The sequence below is a fragment of the Heteronotia binoei genome, chromosome 1, assembly GCF_032191835.1.
Source record: "Heteronotia binoei isolate CCM8104 ecotype False Entrance Well chromosome 1, APGP_CSIRO_Hbin_v1, whole genome shotgun sequence".
Lineage (NCBI taxonomy): Eukaryota > Metazoa > Chordata > Lepidosauria > Squamata > Gekkonidae > Heteronotia > Heteronotia binoei.
Window position 1 is genome coordinate 198,790,221 of NC_083223.1, and position 15,680 is coordinate 198,805,900.

The 15,680-nt window shown below is 53.8% G+C and overlaps 1 protein-coding gene across 2 annotated transcripts; it reads right to left on the reverse strand.

Moving 5' to 3' along the window:
* Nucleotides 1–340: 340 nt before the first annotated feature.
* HLX (H2.0 like homeobox) lies at nt 341–9,117 on the reverse strand. Of its 2 annotated transcripts, XM_060246269.1 has the most exons (4): nt 8,555–9,117; nt 6,493–6,672; nt 5,377–5,561; nt 341–1,234 (listed from the first exon to the last, which is right to left on the reverse strand). In XM_060246269.1, exons 1-4 carry the CDS (start codon nt 9,069–9,071, stop codon nt 824–826), a joined length of 1,293 nt encoding a protein of 430 aa, XP_060102252.1. In that variant the 5' UTR covers nt 9,072–9,117; the 3' UTR covers nt 341–823. The 2 variants fall into 2 exon arrangements, with proteins under 2 accessions (XP_060102252.1, XP_060102261.1); XM_060246278.1 differs by lacking the exon at nt 6,493–6,672.
* Between the last annotated feature and the right edge of the window lie 6,563 nt (nt 9,118–15,680).

The following is a 15,680-nucleotide window of genomic DNA, read 5'->3' on the forward strand; positions in this document are numbered from 1 at the left end:
TCAATTTACCCTCCATGTCACCACCGCCTAAATTTGTTTAAGATATTAAAACCTATTAAGTAGTTTGAAATATGACTTTGTATAGCTTTCTAAATAAGGCCTACGGCTATCACTATCCAAATGAAAACGAATTTGTTCCCAAGTGTCCTGGTTAGAATCCTAGGTTGTTGAGTTTTGTTTTGCTTTTTTTTTAAAATGGACTTTATGCGGCAAATGTTGTTAGGACAGAGGGAGGGAGGGAGAGAGCCGTTAATTACTTGTATTGTCACAGTCCAACTGAAACCTTGGGGACTGGACCTTTTGATGAGTCTCCTTCTCCAGTAACAAAAATAGACCGAACAAATTTAGCAAACAATTTATTTACAGTCTACTTTTTTTTCTCTTCAGTGCAGTGTTTCTAGGCCGGATTATACAATGCAACACATTTGGGAAGGGTCTGCGGGTGCTGGGTTGGAGAGAGCGCTGCACCTGGTGAAGAGAGCGGGGAGTAGCCCGGCCAGGCACCCGAGACCTGTGGCTGATTCCCCCTGGCGGCGACGGGAGCTTTTCCTTCCACGCGAAGGCCCCCTCGGAGACCAACCCGCCTTTCCCCTGGGCTACCGGCGGGCTTCCCTCCTAACTGTACAGGGCCAGACACGCACCGATCGGCCGGCTCATCTTCTCCCGGCCTTGGAGAGTTCCTCAGTCTAGTCCCCGCCACTCTCCCCGCCTACAACACAGCTGCCCTGGGGGAGGCACCGGGGCCCTCGGCAGTTCTCCGAGGGCGATCGATCGCCTGGGGCGGGCCGGGGCTTCCAGCCGGTGGCTGTCCCAGGAAAGGTCATCAGGGCGACTCCCGCAGGCCAAAGGGGGGCTCGGGGCGCCGCAGAGCTTCTCGGCCTTGATCCAGGCTGGAGGGAACCGAGAGCGGCTCGGGCCGGTCGGCAGTCTCGCATTCGGCGGGGTGTTGCAACTGCGGACTAATGGCGGCAGAGTGTTGCTGCAGGGGCTGATCCGCAACGGCCCCGGCCTCAGTCCGTTCGAGGTCGCTGCCCGGCTCCAGCTCCAAAGACTCGGCCTCGCTGCTCTCGCTCTCGCCTTCCGAGCGGCTCGGGCTGCTCTCCGGCTCGCCCTCCCCTGCAGGCGCAGCGCCTCCTGCTGCCTTCTCGACCGGCTCCTTCTCTTTGTCCTTCTGCGCCTGCGCCTCCTTGGAGTGCCTCCACTTCATACGCCGGTTCTGGAACCAGACTTTCACCTGCGGGCAGATACAAAACAGAGCCACGCCGGGCATCAAGAGGGGGGTGGAGCTAAACTGAGGTCACCCCGGCAGGGTTCGGGTTACACGTCCCCCCCCCCCCTGCAAACACACACTAGCAGGAAATATACACAAATGGATGTATTAGTATTTTCAAAGGGGGGGGATCTAATCTAATTGGCTCAGGGAGGGATAAATCTGTTCAATATTTCACCATTAAGATTAGCAGCCATGAGTATATTCAGCCTTTATATACCTAGATTCTATGAGTGCTAAGAAAAGAGCAAGCTTTAAATGTCACCTTTTACATTTAATATTTACAAGAACATCTAAGATTACTTATCTTGTAAACCGCCTCAGGAAGCAGAATGCTGAGAGGCGGTGGAGGGAAATTTCAACACATAATGATATCGGATATTCCGAAACTTGGAAGATGTAACCCTCTCTTCCTTCTTTTCCTTCCACGAAAAGAAAGTAGCACAGTATGGAGTATGTTTAGGTACCATTCCTGTGACCCAAGTCTCCCCCTTACACACACACATATACAAACACACTTCCGTCCCCCACTGGCCTTCCGCACCGCCAATGGCGAGTGGGAAATCTACAGGAGAGTCCACAGCTTCCTTAACTGTAAAACGCTGGAAGTGTAAACGGGCTGACTTTTCGAAGAATACTCTAAAATAAATGCCTTACAAATAAATGTCTTACAAAAATCCATGCACAATAGTGGGACATAATTTCAGAGACAGAAAGCAAGAAAGAATCGTTCTACCCCGTCTGCGTTTTATGAGTCAGTTATTGTGTACCCTAGCATTTATACTACAACAGACTATAGCCAGTTCCTTACATTAATACACATTTACAGTGGGCACCTTGAATTTCTCAAAACAAACAAACAAGCCTGGGAAAGCATTCTTTTAACGTCATCGGAAGCAGAATGTAAACAGATCAAGAACCAACCCGGCGGTTCCCTCCGCAGCACATTCGTGCGATCCGCTGGAACTAGTGCGACGCCCAGAATCGCAGTGTCAACCTGGCAAGAAAGACAACCCACCACCCCCACCTTCCCCTTGAGATTTCCTCGGCAGGAGACAAAGAAGTACAGCTCTACAGCAGCTGAGAGCGGACAGAGGCACTTACACCAAACATCATCCACCCAAGGGAAGGCGGCGGCGCACGGCCCACCTCTGCTTCTCACTTGCCTTGAAAGCCCTTCCTGAGGTCGCCATCAGTCGGCACTTTAGACGCACACCCCACAGCAAAATGTTTTATATATAAGCCAACATTTCACCTAAAGAGGGATCTGGGACATCCCCCCCCCCAAAAAAAAAACCCCACCCAAAAAATTTGTAATCAGCATCGCCTGCATTCACTGGGTGTGTTGGGGCTTTTGATTCAGCCCTTCTCCCTGCAGTGAATCAGGTCTAGAGATACACGGAAAGATGACACGTGGGTAGGACTCCGTCTTGTACACTGGTGACTGGGCATGGCGGCTGCAATCGAACCGGCCTTTCCTGGGCTTAACTTTCCTATACTGAAATGCCCGAGTCTGGTTTCAAGTGGATCGTTGCCTCGCTGTTTTCTTTTCTTTTCTTTCATTTTTTCTTTTGAGGGGGGGCGGGGGTTTGGAAAAGTCTGGCTGATCTGGCGCTTATCGGCCGCAATCTAACACAACGTTAAGCACCCTTAAACACCCTTAAGTCATCGGAGGGAATTTAAGCCTGCTTAAGGCGGGCCCCCATACAGGATCGCTTGCAAGTTTGTTCGAAAGTACAACCACCCCGAAAACACTCACAGACTGCAGCCACCGGACATTACCGCTCTGGAGCCCCAACACGGGTCAAATTCGCCCTCACTCTTTTCTGGCTGCTTTCAATCCTACTCTTGCTCTGACCTAAGTTGCGTTAACTTCTTCATCCGTGGTACGTCTTACCCGTCTCCTTTTTGGAAGAGGTTGCCTCCCTCAGGTTGGTGGGGTGGTGGTTGTTTTCAGATGCCAGAATACACCTGGGTTTGTGTTTTGTTTGTGTGGGGGGTTTTTTGCTGAATTCGAACTCAAAACTCCCTGCGACCTGTGCTTCCGCAGCACAACCCTGTGTGTGTCTACTCAGAAGCAAATCCTACGACGTTTAGTGGCGTGGCACTTACTCCCAGAGAAGTGTGTCTGGGGGAGTCTACGAGAGATCATTCGCTGCCTTTAACAGGCTGAAATTTATCTTCCCCCGAAGTGTAAAAGGGCTGAAGGGGGGCGGATCTGTCGAGTATTCTCCTTCGAGCCCAGTTCAGATCTTCCCGGGTCCCTCCTCCTCCTCCTTCTACGATCGCCCGCCTTGGCATTGCCACGAAGAAAGGCGAGCGAGAGGGCCACAGCAGAGAGAGAAAGGGCCTTGCCCGCCCCGTGCCTCTCTCGGCCGGAGAACCAAGCCGGGCCACACAGCCCCGAGCGAGCCTCCCGCCAGGCCTCTTTGCCAAGGTGCCAGGAGGGCGGGAGGGGAAAGCCAGGTCTTTCGCTTCCTTCCTTCCTTCCAGCCAGCCCCTCCCTGCCCGGCCTGCTCGGCTGCCTCTCTGACCCACGACACGGCGACGAGGAGGATGACGCTGCGGCACCCATCCTGCTGGCATTTGCCCCCCTCGCAGCCAAAAGAAACACGCCGGCCGGGTGGAAGACACCGACATCTTCCTGCTCCGTGAGGGGCCTGTCCTCCCGCTCCCTTCACTCCACCGTCCTGTGTTTACTCAAGGGCAGCAAATGTGGAAAGAGCTCCTACTAGTTCTAGCAACGGTCTACAGATCAGTGGAGGGGGAGAAAGGAAGGAACAACATAACATGCTCCCGTTTCTCTTCTGGGCCCCCCTCCTCCCTCACACACAACAAGCACTCTATGGATTCAGGAGGTAAGATTCTTGGGGCCAGGACCTATATCTTGTAACAACGACAACAGAAGTCGCTGATACAGAAATGAAGCTCGGATGCATCTCGATCTATGCATGAAGCAAGCCAAAGTCCTATTTTATACACGCCAAGGAATTAAGTGAGGAAATATTGGAGAGGTAGAATGCACTGCCCCATGACCCATAGCAGCTGGAGGATCCCATTATGGAGTGTGTGATTTTAAAAATGGAAAATCAGCACAGCAAGCAAAGAGAGGGAAAGTGAAGTTGTCTCCCTGCTGGGCCAGTTTTCTATTTGCATAAAGGAGTTTTTTTTCCTTAATAGGAAGGATTCCCATCAGACACCCACCACTTGCACTTTGCAACGAACAGGCTCCCTTCCACCACCTCCAGGAAATGTTCCCTCTAAGCAGAGATAGTGTGGGCTAGTTCACAGTTTTTTCGCCTCCGGCTCACATTGTCTCAGCTCAGGAAGGATGGCCCCAGAGCAAACTAATTTATGCAGGAGCCAAATCGCTGGCTCACAACTCTAATGCTAATCGTTCACAAAGCAGAATTTTTGCTCACAAAATTCCACAGCTTAGAGGGAGTATTTCCGGGAAGGGAAGGGAAGGGAAGGTCCCTTATGCAAGCACCAGTTGTTTCCGACTCTGGGGTGACGTTGCTTTCACAATGTTTTCAAGGCAGACTTTTTACGGGGTAGTTTGCTATTGCCTTCCCCAGTCTATACTTTTCCCCCAGCAAGCTGGATACTCATTTTACCGACCTCGGAAGGATGGAAGCCTGAGTCAACCTGGGGCCGGCTACCTGAATCCAGCTTCCTCCGGAAACGAACTCGGGTCGTGAGCAGAGAGTTCAGACCACAGTACTGCAGTACTGCTGCTTTACCACTCTGCGCCACGGGCCGCTGCCCTGTAAAACCATGCCACGGACAGCAGGGCAGAGCGGGCAGAGTGGAATGTGCCACTCCAGGCTGCCGAAAGGGCGAGAATCACATTTGAATGCTCTTTTCCCCCGGATAGAAAACCAGATTAGTGGAGAGCGGCCGACAGACCGCCTTTATTGCTACTGACACACTAGTACTGGTGGCTGCGGGCTTTGTAAACAACAGGGGCCCTCCCAAATGGCATCCTCCCCCCCTCCCCCCCCCCGCAGTCTCAAGTAGTGCAGTCCGCCTCGTCGCCAGCCCTGTTCCGCGGGGGCCTTCCCTTCCCCCCCGGGGCGGCCAGGCAACCCCGGGCTGTTACTTACTTGCGCGTCTGTGAGGCCCAACATGGCCGCCAGCTGCTTCCGATCCGGCTTGGTGACGTACTTCTGGATTTCGAAGCGCTTCTCCAGACCTTTCCTTTGGAGATTGGAAAAAACCGCGCGGGACCAGGAACGCTTCCGCTTGTAGGTTTGCGGCAGGGTGTCTTTGGTGAGCACCGCGTAGGGGCCTGGAAAAGAAGCCAGCCAGAGAGAGAGAGAGAGCGCCATTGAGTCTGGCCCAGCGGGTTCAGGGAGCGCGGCCCTGGGCCCGGCCGAGAACTCCGCTGAGGCCTCCAGGGAAGCTTTTCCCGGGAACTTCACATTTTCGGCCCGGGGCATCGAGGGGAGGGGGCGGGGCCTGGGTTTGCTTCACTGGAAATGGCACCTCTTCCTTTCTGCATGGTCTTGCCGGTCTTGGGCCCGGCTCCTTCGGAGAGAGAAACCTGTTCTGGGGGCCTGCCCTGCCCTGCCCTGCCCCATCCATCCATCCATCCATCCTCCCAACCACAGATTCGCTCCTTTCCCACCCTCTCCCTTTTGACTTCCAAGGAGGAGTCCCTTGAGCAGTCATTTGCATTGAGTCCCTTGAGCAGTCATTGAGATGCAGCAGAGAGGGACTCATAGGGCCCTTCTCCTTTGGGATAATGGGATCAGCATACCCGAGTGCCGCTCCTCTTTCTAACGTCAACAGGGGAGAGACAGGAATAGTTGCTGCCACCAGTCCCCCTGAAAACAGATGGCGCCTGTGCCCGGGTGGCTAAGAAGGGTTGCTTTGACAGCCTTAGGAGCGGAAGTCTGATTTACCGGGAAGTAAGTCCTCTTGAACCTAGTCGTTATTCCCAAGTTTAAAAAAACCAAATGTCCTGCGGCGCCTTGAAGCCTGAGTTTCCTTGTGACCCTAGGCCGCCAAAGCCCATGGGCGAGGGGGGGGGGGGGAGAGCGAGTCCTGAACGTTGCCCCAAGACTCCCCATTGGTTTTGCTGAAGGAGATTAAGATGGCCGCCCGCTCTCCCCAGCAAGTATGCTCAGGCCTGCTGGCCTAGAAGAACAGATGGGACCTGGGGAAAGGGAGTCAGGACTGCCCCGGGCCAGGTAAAGAGAGGGAAGGAGGGTATGTACCTGGAAAAGTGTCTTGAAACTGGTGCTGCACTGAACTCCGGGGGGTGGTGTTTAAGGGCCCCAAGACCCCGGAGGCCTCGTTTAGGGGCTCTAGAGAGGCGAAGAACTGGCCGGCCGAAGGCTGCAAGCTGGGGATGTGAACCCCGCTTTGGCGGCTGCTGGCTAACAAGGAGGTCAGATCTGCGGGCACAGGAACAAGGAGAGCGCGGTTATCAGTCAAGAAGGAAGGCGCCAGGACACGACAGCCCACCCGACCCCTGGCAGGCTCTGCGGGCAATCGGAGGACTGCAGCGGTCTGATTCACTGTCTGCAGATATTCAAAGAGAAGTCCCATTGGAACAAATGGGCTTTACTTCCAAGTAACTGTGCCTAGAGCCACAACTTTCAGTTGCCTTTCCTCTGTGCACAGAAACAACAGGACGGGCTCCAAACCTCTGCAGGCCAGCCTAGGGATCCCTTCGGCTGAAACCGCTAAGATTTCAACAGGCCCAGGATCGCCTGCAAAGAGAGGTGCTTGGAAAGTGCCGCAACAGGTTGCAATCTCCCTGCCCTTGACTCTACAATAGCCCCGGAGCAGATGAACAAGGAAGGCTTGACACACAGCATGGAAATCAGCGGCAACTTAGTTGCCTAGAAGTGTTAACAGAGACCTTGTTTGGGCTGTACTTTCCGAAGGACTCTCCGGACAACTGAGCAGATGGAGAAGGAAGGGGGTAGTAGAGGTGATGTAGGGATTTGGGGAAGGGGAGAATAAAGATTGCACCTGGACACCATTGAGGAGGAAGGCGGTCTTGTAGGCAAGGTGTTATTTGTGTTTCTGGGGATCCCCTCTTGAATCAGCATCCAAATTAATTCCAAAAATACCACTAATTAGACAGATGCATTTGTGTTGTATTCTCATGCTTGTAGCATCCACAGCTGCTCCTACTTGGCAAGAAAATCCCATTGTGCCCGTGTGTGCCTGTATACTCATCACATCCTTGCTGACGGTAATGCAACAAGTCGGAACCAGTGGGCTCCAGCTCATGATAGCCCCCGTTAAAGCTGCCACAAGACTCAATGGCGTTCTTAAACAAACAAAATTCCTCTAGGGCAGGAAAACTCAAGTCAGTTCGAATGTAGTAGTCAAACCCAAAACCTTGGACCCAATTCATTTTTCCGTGTTTTTTTTAAAACTGTCAATGAGACTTTTGACACTGACTATACTGAGATTCGTTATTTCTGCTTCAGTGCCAGAAAGAAGGCCTGCGGCTCAAGCCGGCAAGGCTTGCCCCTGCTTAGCTTCTTTGCCTCAAAAGTGCTTCTGAGAGGGATTCCAGGCTCTCAGCCGATGGCAAGAAGGAAGGAAGGCTGCATTCCTTAGCAGGCTGACAGAAGAATTCCCACTGAATTTATCGGGACTTATTTCCGAGTGAATAAATATGCCCAGGTCGCAAACTAGGGAATGCGCCACTTGGGTTTCGGACCGGCCTTCTTCCAAAAGGCTCCGCGCGGACAGCCTACAGTGACGCTGCCCTCTCCAAACTGCGTGAAATAAGTTAGTCTGAGAAAGAAAGAATGACCGGCCTGATTTTCTCTCTCTGTCTTTCTGATGCTTTCTCAGGAATCCGTCTGCTGATTGCGCAATTGGTCTGTTCCCTTGAGCAACCCTGTACGTATCTGAGCTTTGGTTCCTCCACCCGCCGCCCCACATCTGCTTTTCTAAAGTGACACTTGATTACGGGTGCCGCTTTCGTAAATGTGATCCCGGGGAGGGGAAGGGAGGATGGTGCTGATACCAAGGCACAACCTGGCGAAGGCCAGCCCGATGGCCCAGCCCTTCACTTTCTTTCCCTCCACCCTGGGGGCAACCGGTGATCCTGAAACAGAAAGGGGTGAAGCGGGCGAGGGACTGGAGCCTGTTACAGGTGAGCCTTTTAAGAGACGAAAAGCAACGTGTTTTTTGCTACCGGAACAGTGACGGGCGCGCACCCCCTTTTCCCATTGCGAGCCTGCATTCAAGAGGGAAAGGGGCTTCCTTTTCCCCGCCGCAAAAAAGGAGCCCGCCTCCGGCTTTTTGTACCTCTTAGCGTGTTGCTTTCCTTGACTTTCGGGTCAAACTCGGCGGATAAAATGCGATCAATCCCAAATTTCAAGTCTTTGCTGGACGGAGCCGGCACCAAGGCGGGATGAGTCGGGTGGCTTTGTCCCCGGCCTGGGACCGGAGACGTCCCGGTGGGAGATCGGAGGTGCTGGGGATGCGAGTAGCCGGCCGAGAGCCTCGCGGGGAAAGCGACGGAAGAGTCCGGAGCCACCACGGGGCTGGGCCTGAGTGGGGACCCGGCGGCGTGGAACTGGGCGTGGGCGTGGACGGCGCCGAGGTGGGCTGTCAGGTTGGCCGAAGAGCTCCCGCCGAGGCCTTCCTCCCCGGCGGCGGCAGCGGCGTGTAAGATGTCGGCGATGCAGAACGAGGGCTTCTTGATCCCAGCGGGATCCAAGGGGAAGCAGCCGCCAGTGGCCGGGCCCGCCGGCGTGCAGTATGCCGCTGACCAGAGGCTGAAGTTGGAGGCGTAGAAGGGGGCCAAGCCGGCCGTGTACATCCTGCTGCTCCCGCGGCCGCCCCCGCCGCTCTGGCTCGCCCTGCTGGCCCCGCCGAGGGAGGCTGCAGCGCCTCAGGGAACGCCTCCTGGGCCCGCCGGCTCACAGCCTCGACGCCTCCGGGCCCCGGCGCATCGCTGGCGGCGGCAGAGGAGGCGAAAGGAGGGCAGCGCACCAGGCAGCCGCTGCCGGGCAAGACAGGCGCCTCCACCGAATAACAACAAGGGAGGGTGGCTGCGGAGGGGGGGGAGGGGGACAAGCAGCCACCCGCCCACTCGGCTGCGCCCAAGTCACTTCCCCGAAGCCTTCCCCTTTTCGCTTTCTGCCCCTTCCCCCGTAACGCGGCGCCCGCAGCAAAGGAGCGGGGAGAGCCTTCCTGCAGGGAGCGGATTGGGCAGCAAGCGACCAATGGCGGCTACAGGGGTGGGGCAGAAGGCAAGGAGAAGAGCAGCAAGCCACGCCCTGCAGTGCCCGGCCTCCTCCCTTCCTCCCTGCGGGCCCCAAGAGCGGGCGAAGGAGGGGTTCGCTCCGCAGCCGAGTTAGACCGAGGGCTCAGATGAAAGGCCGGCTGGCCTTCCCAGCGCCCCACTTCTCTGAGGCGCTCTCCCGGCAAAGAGAAAATGGAAAGGAGGAGGAAGCCTCTGGAGGCGCCGACATCCTTAGAAAGTCTTTCGGGTGCTGCCGAGCCAGAGGGAAGGAAAGAGGAGGAGCGACGCCGGGCTGATTCTGAACGTGGGAAACCTGCCGGATCCCTGCCTTCCAGCCGTCTTGCTGAAGCTAAGCAGGTCCGCTCTGGTCAGTGTCTGGATCGGAGACCTCCAGGGAACTCTGCTTAAGCCACATGGAGAGACTGAGGATGGAAGAAAAGCGGGGCAGAAATGTAATTAATAAATCAAAGAAACGCACACTGTCTGCGATGCTTTAAAAGACGCTTTAAAATACATGGCGAAGAGCCTTCAGGGCAGCGCAACTTTTTGCTCTTGAATGTCGTTCAAAAGAGGAGGGGGGGGGAGATTCGGGGTTGGACCCAGATCCATAAGATTTACCTAATACGCGTGTAATAAAATACACAGAAACCGCTCGATCCAAAGGGTGCTTGCTCAGAAGTAAGATGGGGAGAAACACTATGCACCCAAAGTTAACAAGTCAATTCAAAAGCCCAAAATATTAATATTTACACTGAATTTCTGGAATCAAATTCGGATTACATAGGGCTGTATCCCATTATGGACTCTGCCCATAAGCAGACATTTTTGCTTACCTTTTACATTTTTTACCAAAAAATAGCTTTTTTACCACTTACACTATTTACCAGCACTCCCGATACATGTTTTACTCCCCAAGGATAAGAAGAGAGGGTAAGACAAAGTTTAGGTGTGTGGGGAGGGGCTTTCCATCTGCTTGACCGCTTAAAATTATGTATAAGTATAAAAATATACAGACATTTCCTTCTAGAAGGAACTGCCTAAGGAGAAGGAGCAACCCCATTTCTTTCAGCGAGATTTCTATTTAAAGACATTTTCATCTCGGCAGTGATGCTAAAATCACTACCTAAAAATCGCAAGATTTCTCATTCAGCTGATAAAACAGCGTTTTCAAACCCGTTGAGAATAAGCCCTGCACTTTGACAGGTGACCGGGTGAAGTCTAAAGAGGCGGTCCCTCCTGTACTCCTAATGCTGCCAGAGGTCCGCTCCGCGCCTCAAGCTGTCCCCGAATTCACAGTGGACTCCGGCAGAAGGCGCCGTTCTGCCCTCGGTGCCCAAACAGATGGCCCCAAACTAGTAGCATCGAGGTTGTTGGTCCTATGCTAAAACCGGGGAGATGGATGGAATTCAAGCCCCACGGATGTCTACTGTAAGAAATATTTATGCAGCCGGAAGTGAAGAGTTACACCCTTCAAGTACATCGACATCACGTGAATGGGGTTTAGAAAGGTGTGATCGTGTTTAGGGCTGCACAATAATTCTGCTGCACTGCTGGAAAACGTCACCCCCACCCCTTTCCCTCGGACTATGACTGAATATGATTCCCGTTCCTCGGACCTCAACTGGACTCAGCTGGCATAAATCGTACTGTTTCAATGTTAGTTTTTCAGCATATGGACTGATTTTGCGATGCTCTCACCCATATATAGCAAAAGAGTAGAAGAATAAGGGCGAGCGGCATCATTTGCACACGTTACTTTACTTCCCAGTAAAATGTCTAGGATTGGACTGCGCACTGGCTTGCCTCTAAGCAAGAAGCACAATCCCGCGCAGAAGCGCTTTCTGCACAGACGGGTGCTTAGCGGTTATCACTGGGGAAATAGATGCCATCCCGCCTCGCAGACGCTCGAAGGGCAGGACTCCGGCAACTATCCGCCCTGGCCAAACTCTCCGTTCTACATTTCTGGACTCTCTCAGGCTTGAAAACCACACGGCAGTGCAATAAAATCACTCCGTCATGCGCTCTTTGTGTGTGTGTGTGGGGGGGGGGGGCTGTGAAGTTAACTCCGGGGCCAATCGCCGGCCAAAAAAGAGGTCACTATCTGGCCCCTTCCATTTAAATGGGGCCGCTCGATTTCAAGAGAACTCATAATTTGGTATTGCAGCCCAGGCCCAAATAATCCAAGGCCAGCAAGTCCAGAGGCTGGGGTGCAAAAGAGCAGCCCCTTGTCCAGTTAAAATATCCAGTTAAGGGCAGCGAAATTCCAGGTTGGAAAGTCCCCAAGCACAGGCGGCAGTTCAGTGACTGTCCGCTGCACCCAGAGATCTCCGTTAAAATACATTTAAGACGATTTTTGCTCGAATCCTCAGCCAGAAATAAAATATAAAACCACTGGGACTTACTGTCGAGCAGTTCTGAATGTTCGAAACACAAACTCCATCAAATGGAACTCTAGCCTAGTTCCTCAATAGATTTGCTTGGAACTAAATGCCACTGAAAATAAGTGGGAATTAATTCAAGAAAAATAAGTTCAGACCGTTTTAGAAACACGATTCAGCAAATCTTTTAAACTCCATCGATTTCTAAGGAAAATAAAGCCCGTGTTTGGCTCTGTTCCAGTGAAACCAGAAGGTTTTTACATTTAGAGCTTTACACGTCGGATCACGGCCGAAGCAATTTAGGGGCAGGCCAGCTCTATGGGTGCAGGTTTGCCTTGGAGCTGGACGGAATGCGATGTACTTTGTCTAAAGAAAACGTCACAAATTCTTAATTGCCTGAAGACTGGAAGGCGGCTGGGTGGCTTTCCAATGGCAAAGACGGCTTGAGTTTCTGCTCGGTGACGGACGAGGGCAGCCGGCTGAACCTGCACATTCTGGAGCTTTGCCCGCATGCGCATTCTGGAGACCCTGGCGGCAAACATACCAAAGCACTGGAACTGCTGGAAAGTCCCTGTCCCACGAGATTATTCCAAGCGGTAGCCTGGCACCGCGATCTTCACCTTTCTGGGGAACAGGAAGAAAATCGTTGCAGAGGGCTTTTGTTTATGTCAGGTTACAAATTACAGCTCCACTCAAGATCTGCTCACAACCAGGACACTGCTGGACTGTGAATTCAGAGCTGTTTTGAGTGGAAAGAATACACCACGCGGACAGGTGGAATTGCGCTCCCTCTGACAATCACCGAGAAACAGAGACATCGAAATCGATTTGGCCTCATTTGATGTTCTCTAAGTGGAAACATTTGACGTTCTCGGGTCACTTTCTTGCCTCCGGAGCAAAACTCGGCCTTTAGGCGGCTTTGGGCCTCAGACTTCCCCAGCCACCCGCAGGCCCTTTTCGCGCCCTCCTTTGGATGGAACCGCCTCGAGGCCTAAAGGAAACTGGGCTGCAACCTACCCGGACCTTCTTTGTGTGTTCGGGATAAGGGAGGGGGGGGGGCTTCTGGACAAGGGGAAGGAAAGATGCTGCGGGAAACCTGCGCGATCAGCTTTTCAGTGCCTGAGGATATTTAAAAATAGCTGGTGGGAAACACTCTCCTCAAGGCGCTACAATGGACTGTTTTGACCTGGGCTGGACGTGGACCCCTGGGGTGTAGAAGAGCGTCGGGAAGGCTGGCTCTTCGGGTGCTGGGAGGGGCGCCCCTTCTTTTCCAAGGCTGGGTCAGACTCCCCGGCGCAACCGGCATTATCCGCCTTGGGCTTTCTTCTCGAATCGTTGCTCTGATTCCAGGCGAGACCCAAAGGCCAGGACTTGCGCCCGCGGGAGGGACAAACATCCCATTCCCAGCCTTAGGGCGGGCAGGCAGGCAGGCAGGCAAGGCTGCCTTCACACCAAGCCTAGGTTCTCTCGCAGAACTCCCGAATCGGGGCGGGCGGAGGGGCGGTTGCTAAACCCCCACTGCAAACGCCACAGAGACTTGATGGCAGAGGAGAAGGAGGAAGAAGAGGCGGCTGTGCCTCTCAAGGCCCATTCGCTCAGCGGGCAGCGAGAGAGACAGACCTGTTGCTACAGGCCAGGGGAGGGGCAGCCAGGGGCGCAGTGCTTGGCGGGAGAGCGCCCAGCAGTCCACCCGCGGGCAGGTGCCCACCAGGCCCCTCGCTATCCGAGAGACATACAGCGGCTCTCTCCAGGCCAGTTCTCTCTCCCCCCACCCCATCCTCTAGGTGTGGAGCAAGTGTCACTGGGTGGGTGTGGGGGGGGGGGGGTATTTGTGAAGTTCCTGCATTGTGCAGAGGGTTGGACAGGATGACTCTGGAGGTCCTTTCCAACTCTCAAGATTTTATGAAACAGGCCCAGAGATCCACCTGTTTTGATGTCGCATGGTTCTATATTGTATTGAGAAGGACTCACATTGGCATGAGTCTAATTGACCAATCAGATGTATAATGAATGATGTAACTTGATCAATCAGGTGTGTTGCTAACCTGGTCACCCAACCAATCAGGTGAGTTGCCATAATGAGACCATATACTCTGCAGCTGTATAGGGCATAATCATGCAGGCGCCTTCAACCACCTTTGGGTCCTTGCACTAATGAGATGGAATGCATAGGCCAAACTCCCTCCTCGATTTTGTTGAAACTGCTAGATCTAATAATGTGACCAACATTTGTGTCAGCCTTCCATTTCTAGGAGCCCCATGGCGCAGAGTGGTAAAGCTGCAGTACTGCAGTTTGAAGTCTCTGTTCACGACCTGAGTTCGATCCCGGCGGTAGCTGGGTTTAGGTAGCCGGCTCAGGTTGACTCAGCCTTCCATCCTTCCAAGGTCAGTAAAATGAGTAACCAGCTTGCTGGGCGGGGGAGGGGGGAGTATAGATGACTGGGGAAGGCAATAGCAAAAAGTCTGCCGTGAAAACGTTGTGAAAGCAACGTCACCCCAGAGTCGGAAACGACTGGTGCTTGCACAGGGGACTAGTTTTACCTTTTTTTAACACTTGGACTGAAAGGCGGGGGAGAGGGGCGGGATGGATTCAAAAGCTTCTTTCACATACAGAGAGAAAGTTCTCACACAGCCCTGCTAATATGCCTATGGGAAGCAGGAACTCTCGAAGAGTGTTCCTGAACCTGTGCAGAGTGCTTTCACATCTAAGAAACCACATCTAAACTAGGATTTCTTCTGGACAGCAGTTGTCATGCCCAGTTGTTATGCCCTTACTTGGTGGGGGGGGGGGGGCAGAGGTGGCCTGCAAACTGTCTCCAGTTTCTGGCAGTCCAGGCGTTTGGAAAGAGAAAGAGGAGACTTTCCTGCTTCCGCCTTTCTACACATAACCCTGGCTGAAGTGTGTTTACGGGGAACTTCCTATGGTTACTAGACAATGTGGTTATTCTAGATCAGCCATTGCAAATAGTATCTGGCACCGAGAAGTGCTATCTGAGTGGGAATGTGGAGTGGAAACACCTGCCAACCGCCAAGGAGTTCCGAGAGCCACAGGCCCCTTACTGTTCGCCGTGGGTCAGCGGGGAGAGATCTGCTTTGCATGCAGAAGGTCACAGGTTCGATCCTCGGCATCTCCGATCAAAATCTTCCTGCCGTAAGTGATGTGGAAGACCACCAGGGACCCCGGAGAGCGTCAATCAGGGCCTTGGTCCCTCGCTAATAGGGGACACCACCAGTTGTCTTTCGAGAGAAGTGCGATCCGTCCCAGTGTTTGCTCACAAGTACCTCTAAGATTGCCATCTGGGGAGCCCTGTGGACCGCACTGACGGAAGGGGGGGAGGAAGGACACTGAGGGCGCCGCCCCCTCCTCATGCTACAGGGGCCGGGAAGCTGGATAGCAGGTCGCTTTGCCACCGAAGCCCAAGACTATTCTTTTCCATCTGCGAAACCAGCTGTCCCCACCAGGAAGTATATCTCCATCCTCCGGGTCCCTCACAAGCTGCGACTGAGACCCGAACCCTGAGCTCAGTTGGGATCCAAGAAGAAGCTGCCTGGCAGCACGTGGGCATGAAGCTGCCGACCTGATCCTGAGCAGTCCCGGCAGAACCCCCAAAGAAGAACCAGACCCAGGTCTTGCCTGATACTGCTGGGACCAACCTTATTTGTCCAGCAACCACACACAGCCTCTTCCGGGCGGGGGTTGACCCTGGGGCGCCCCCCCTCCCAGTCCCACCCGGCCCAGAGTGCTGGTCCCGGACGGGGTGCCTGAGTCGGACAAGACGAGGGATCGGGGCTCAGACAGGCAGCA

Bases quoted from the DNA above. Each gene is read 5' to 3' on its own strand.
- HLX (XM_060246269.1), bottom strand. From the start codon at position 9,071: ATGTACACGGCCGGCTTGGCCCCCTTCTACGCCTCCAACTTCAGCCTC. The intron at 6,673-8,554 runs GTACAAAAAGCC...CTGTGCCCGCAG, and splicing joins GGAAAGCAACACGCTAAGAG to ATCTGACCTCCTTGTTAGCC. The intron at 1,235-5,376 runs GTAAGTAACAGC...ATCTGCCCGCAG, and splicing joins TGGGCCTCACAGACGCGCAA to GTGAAAGTCTGGTTCCAGAA.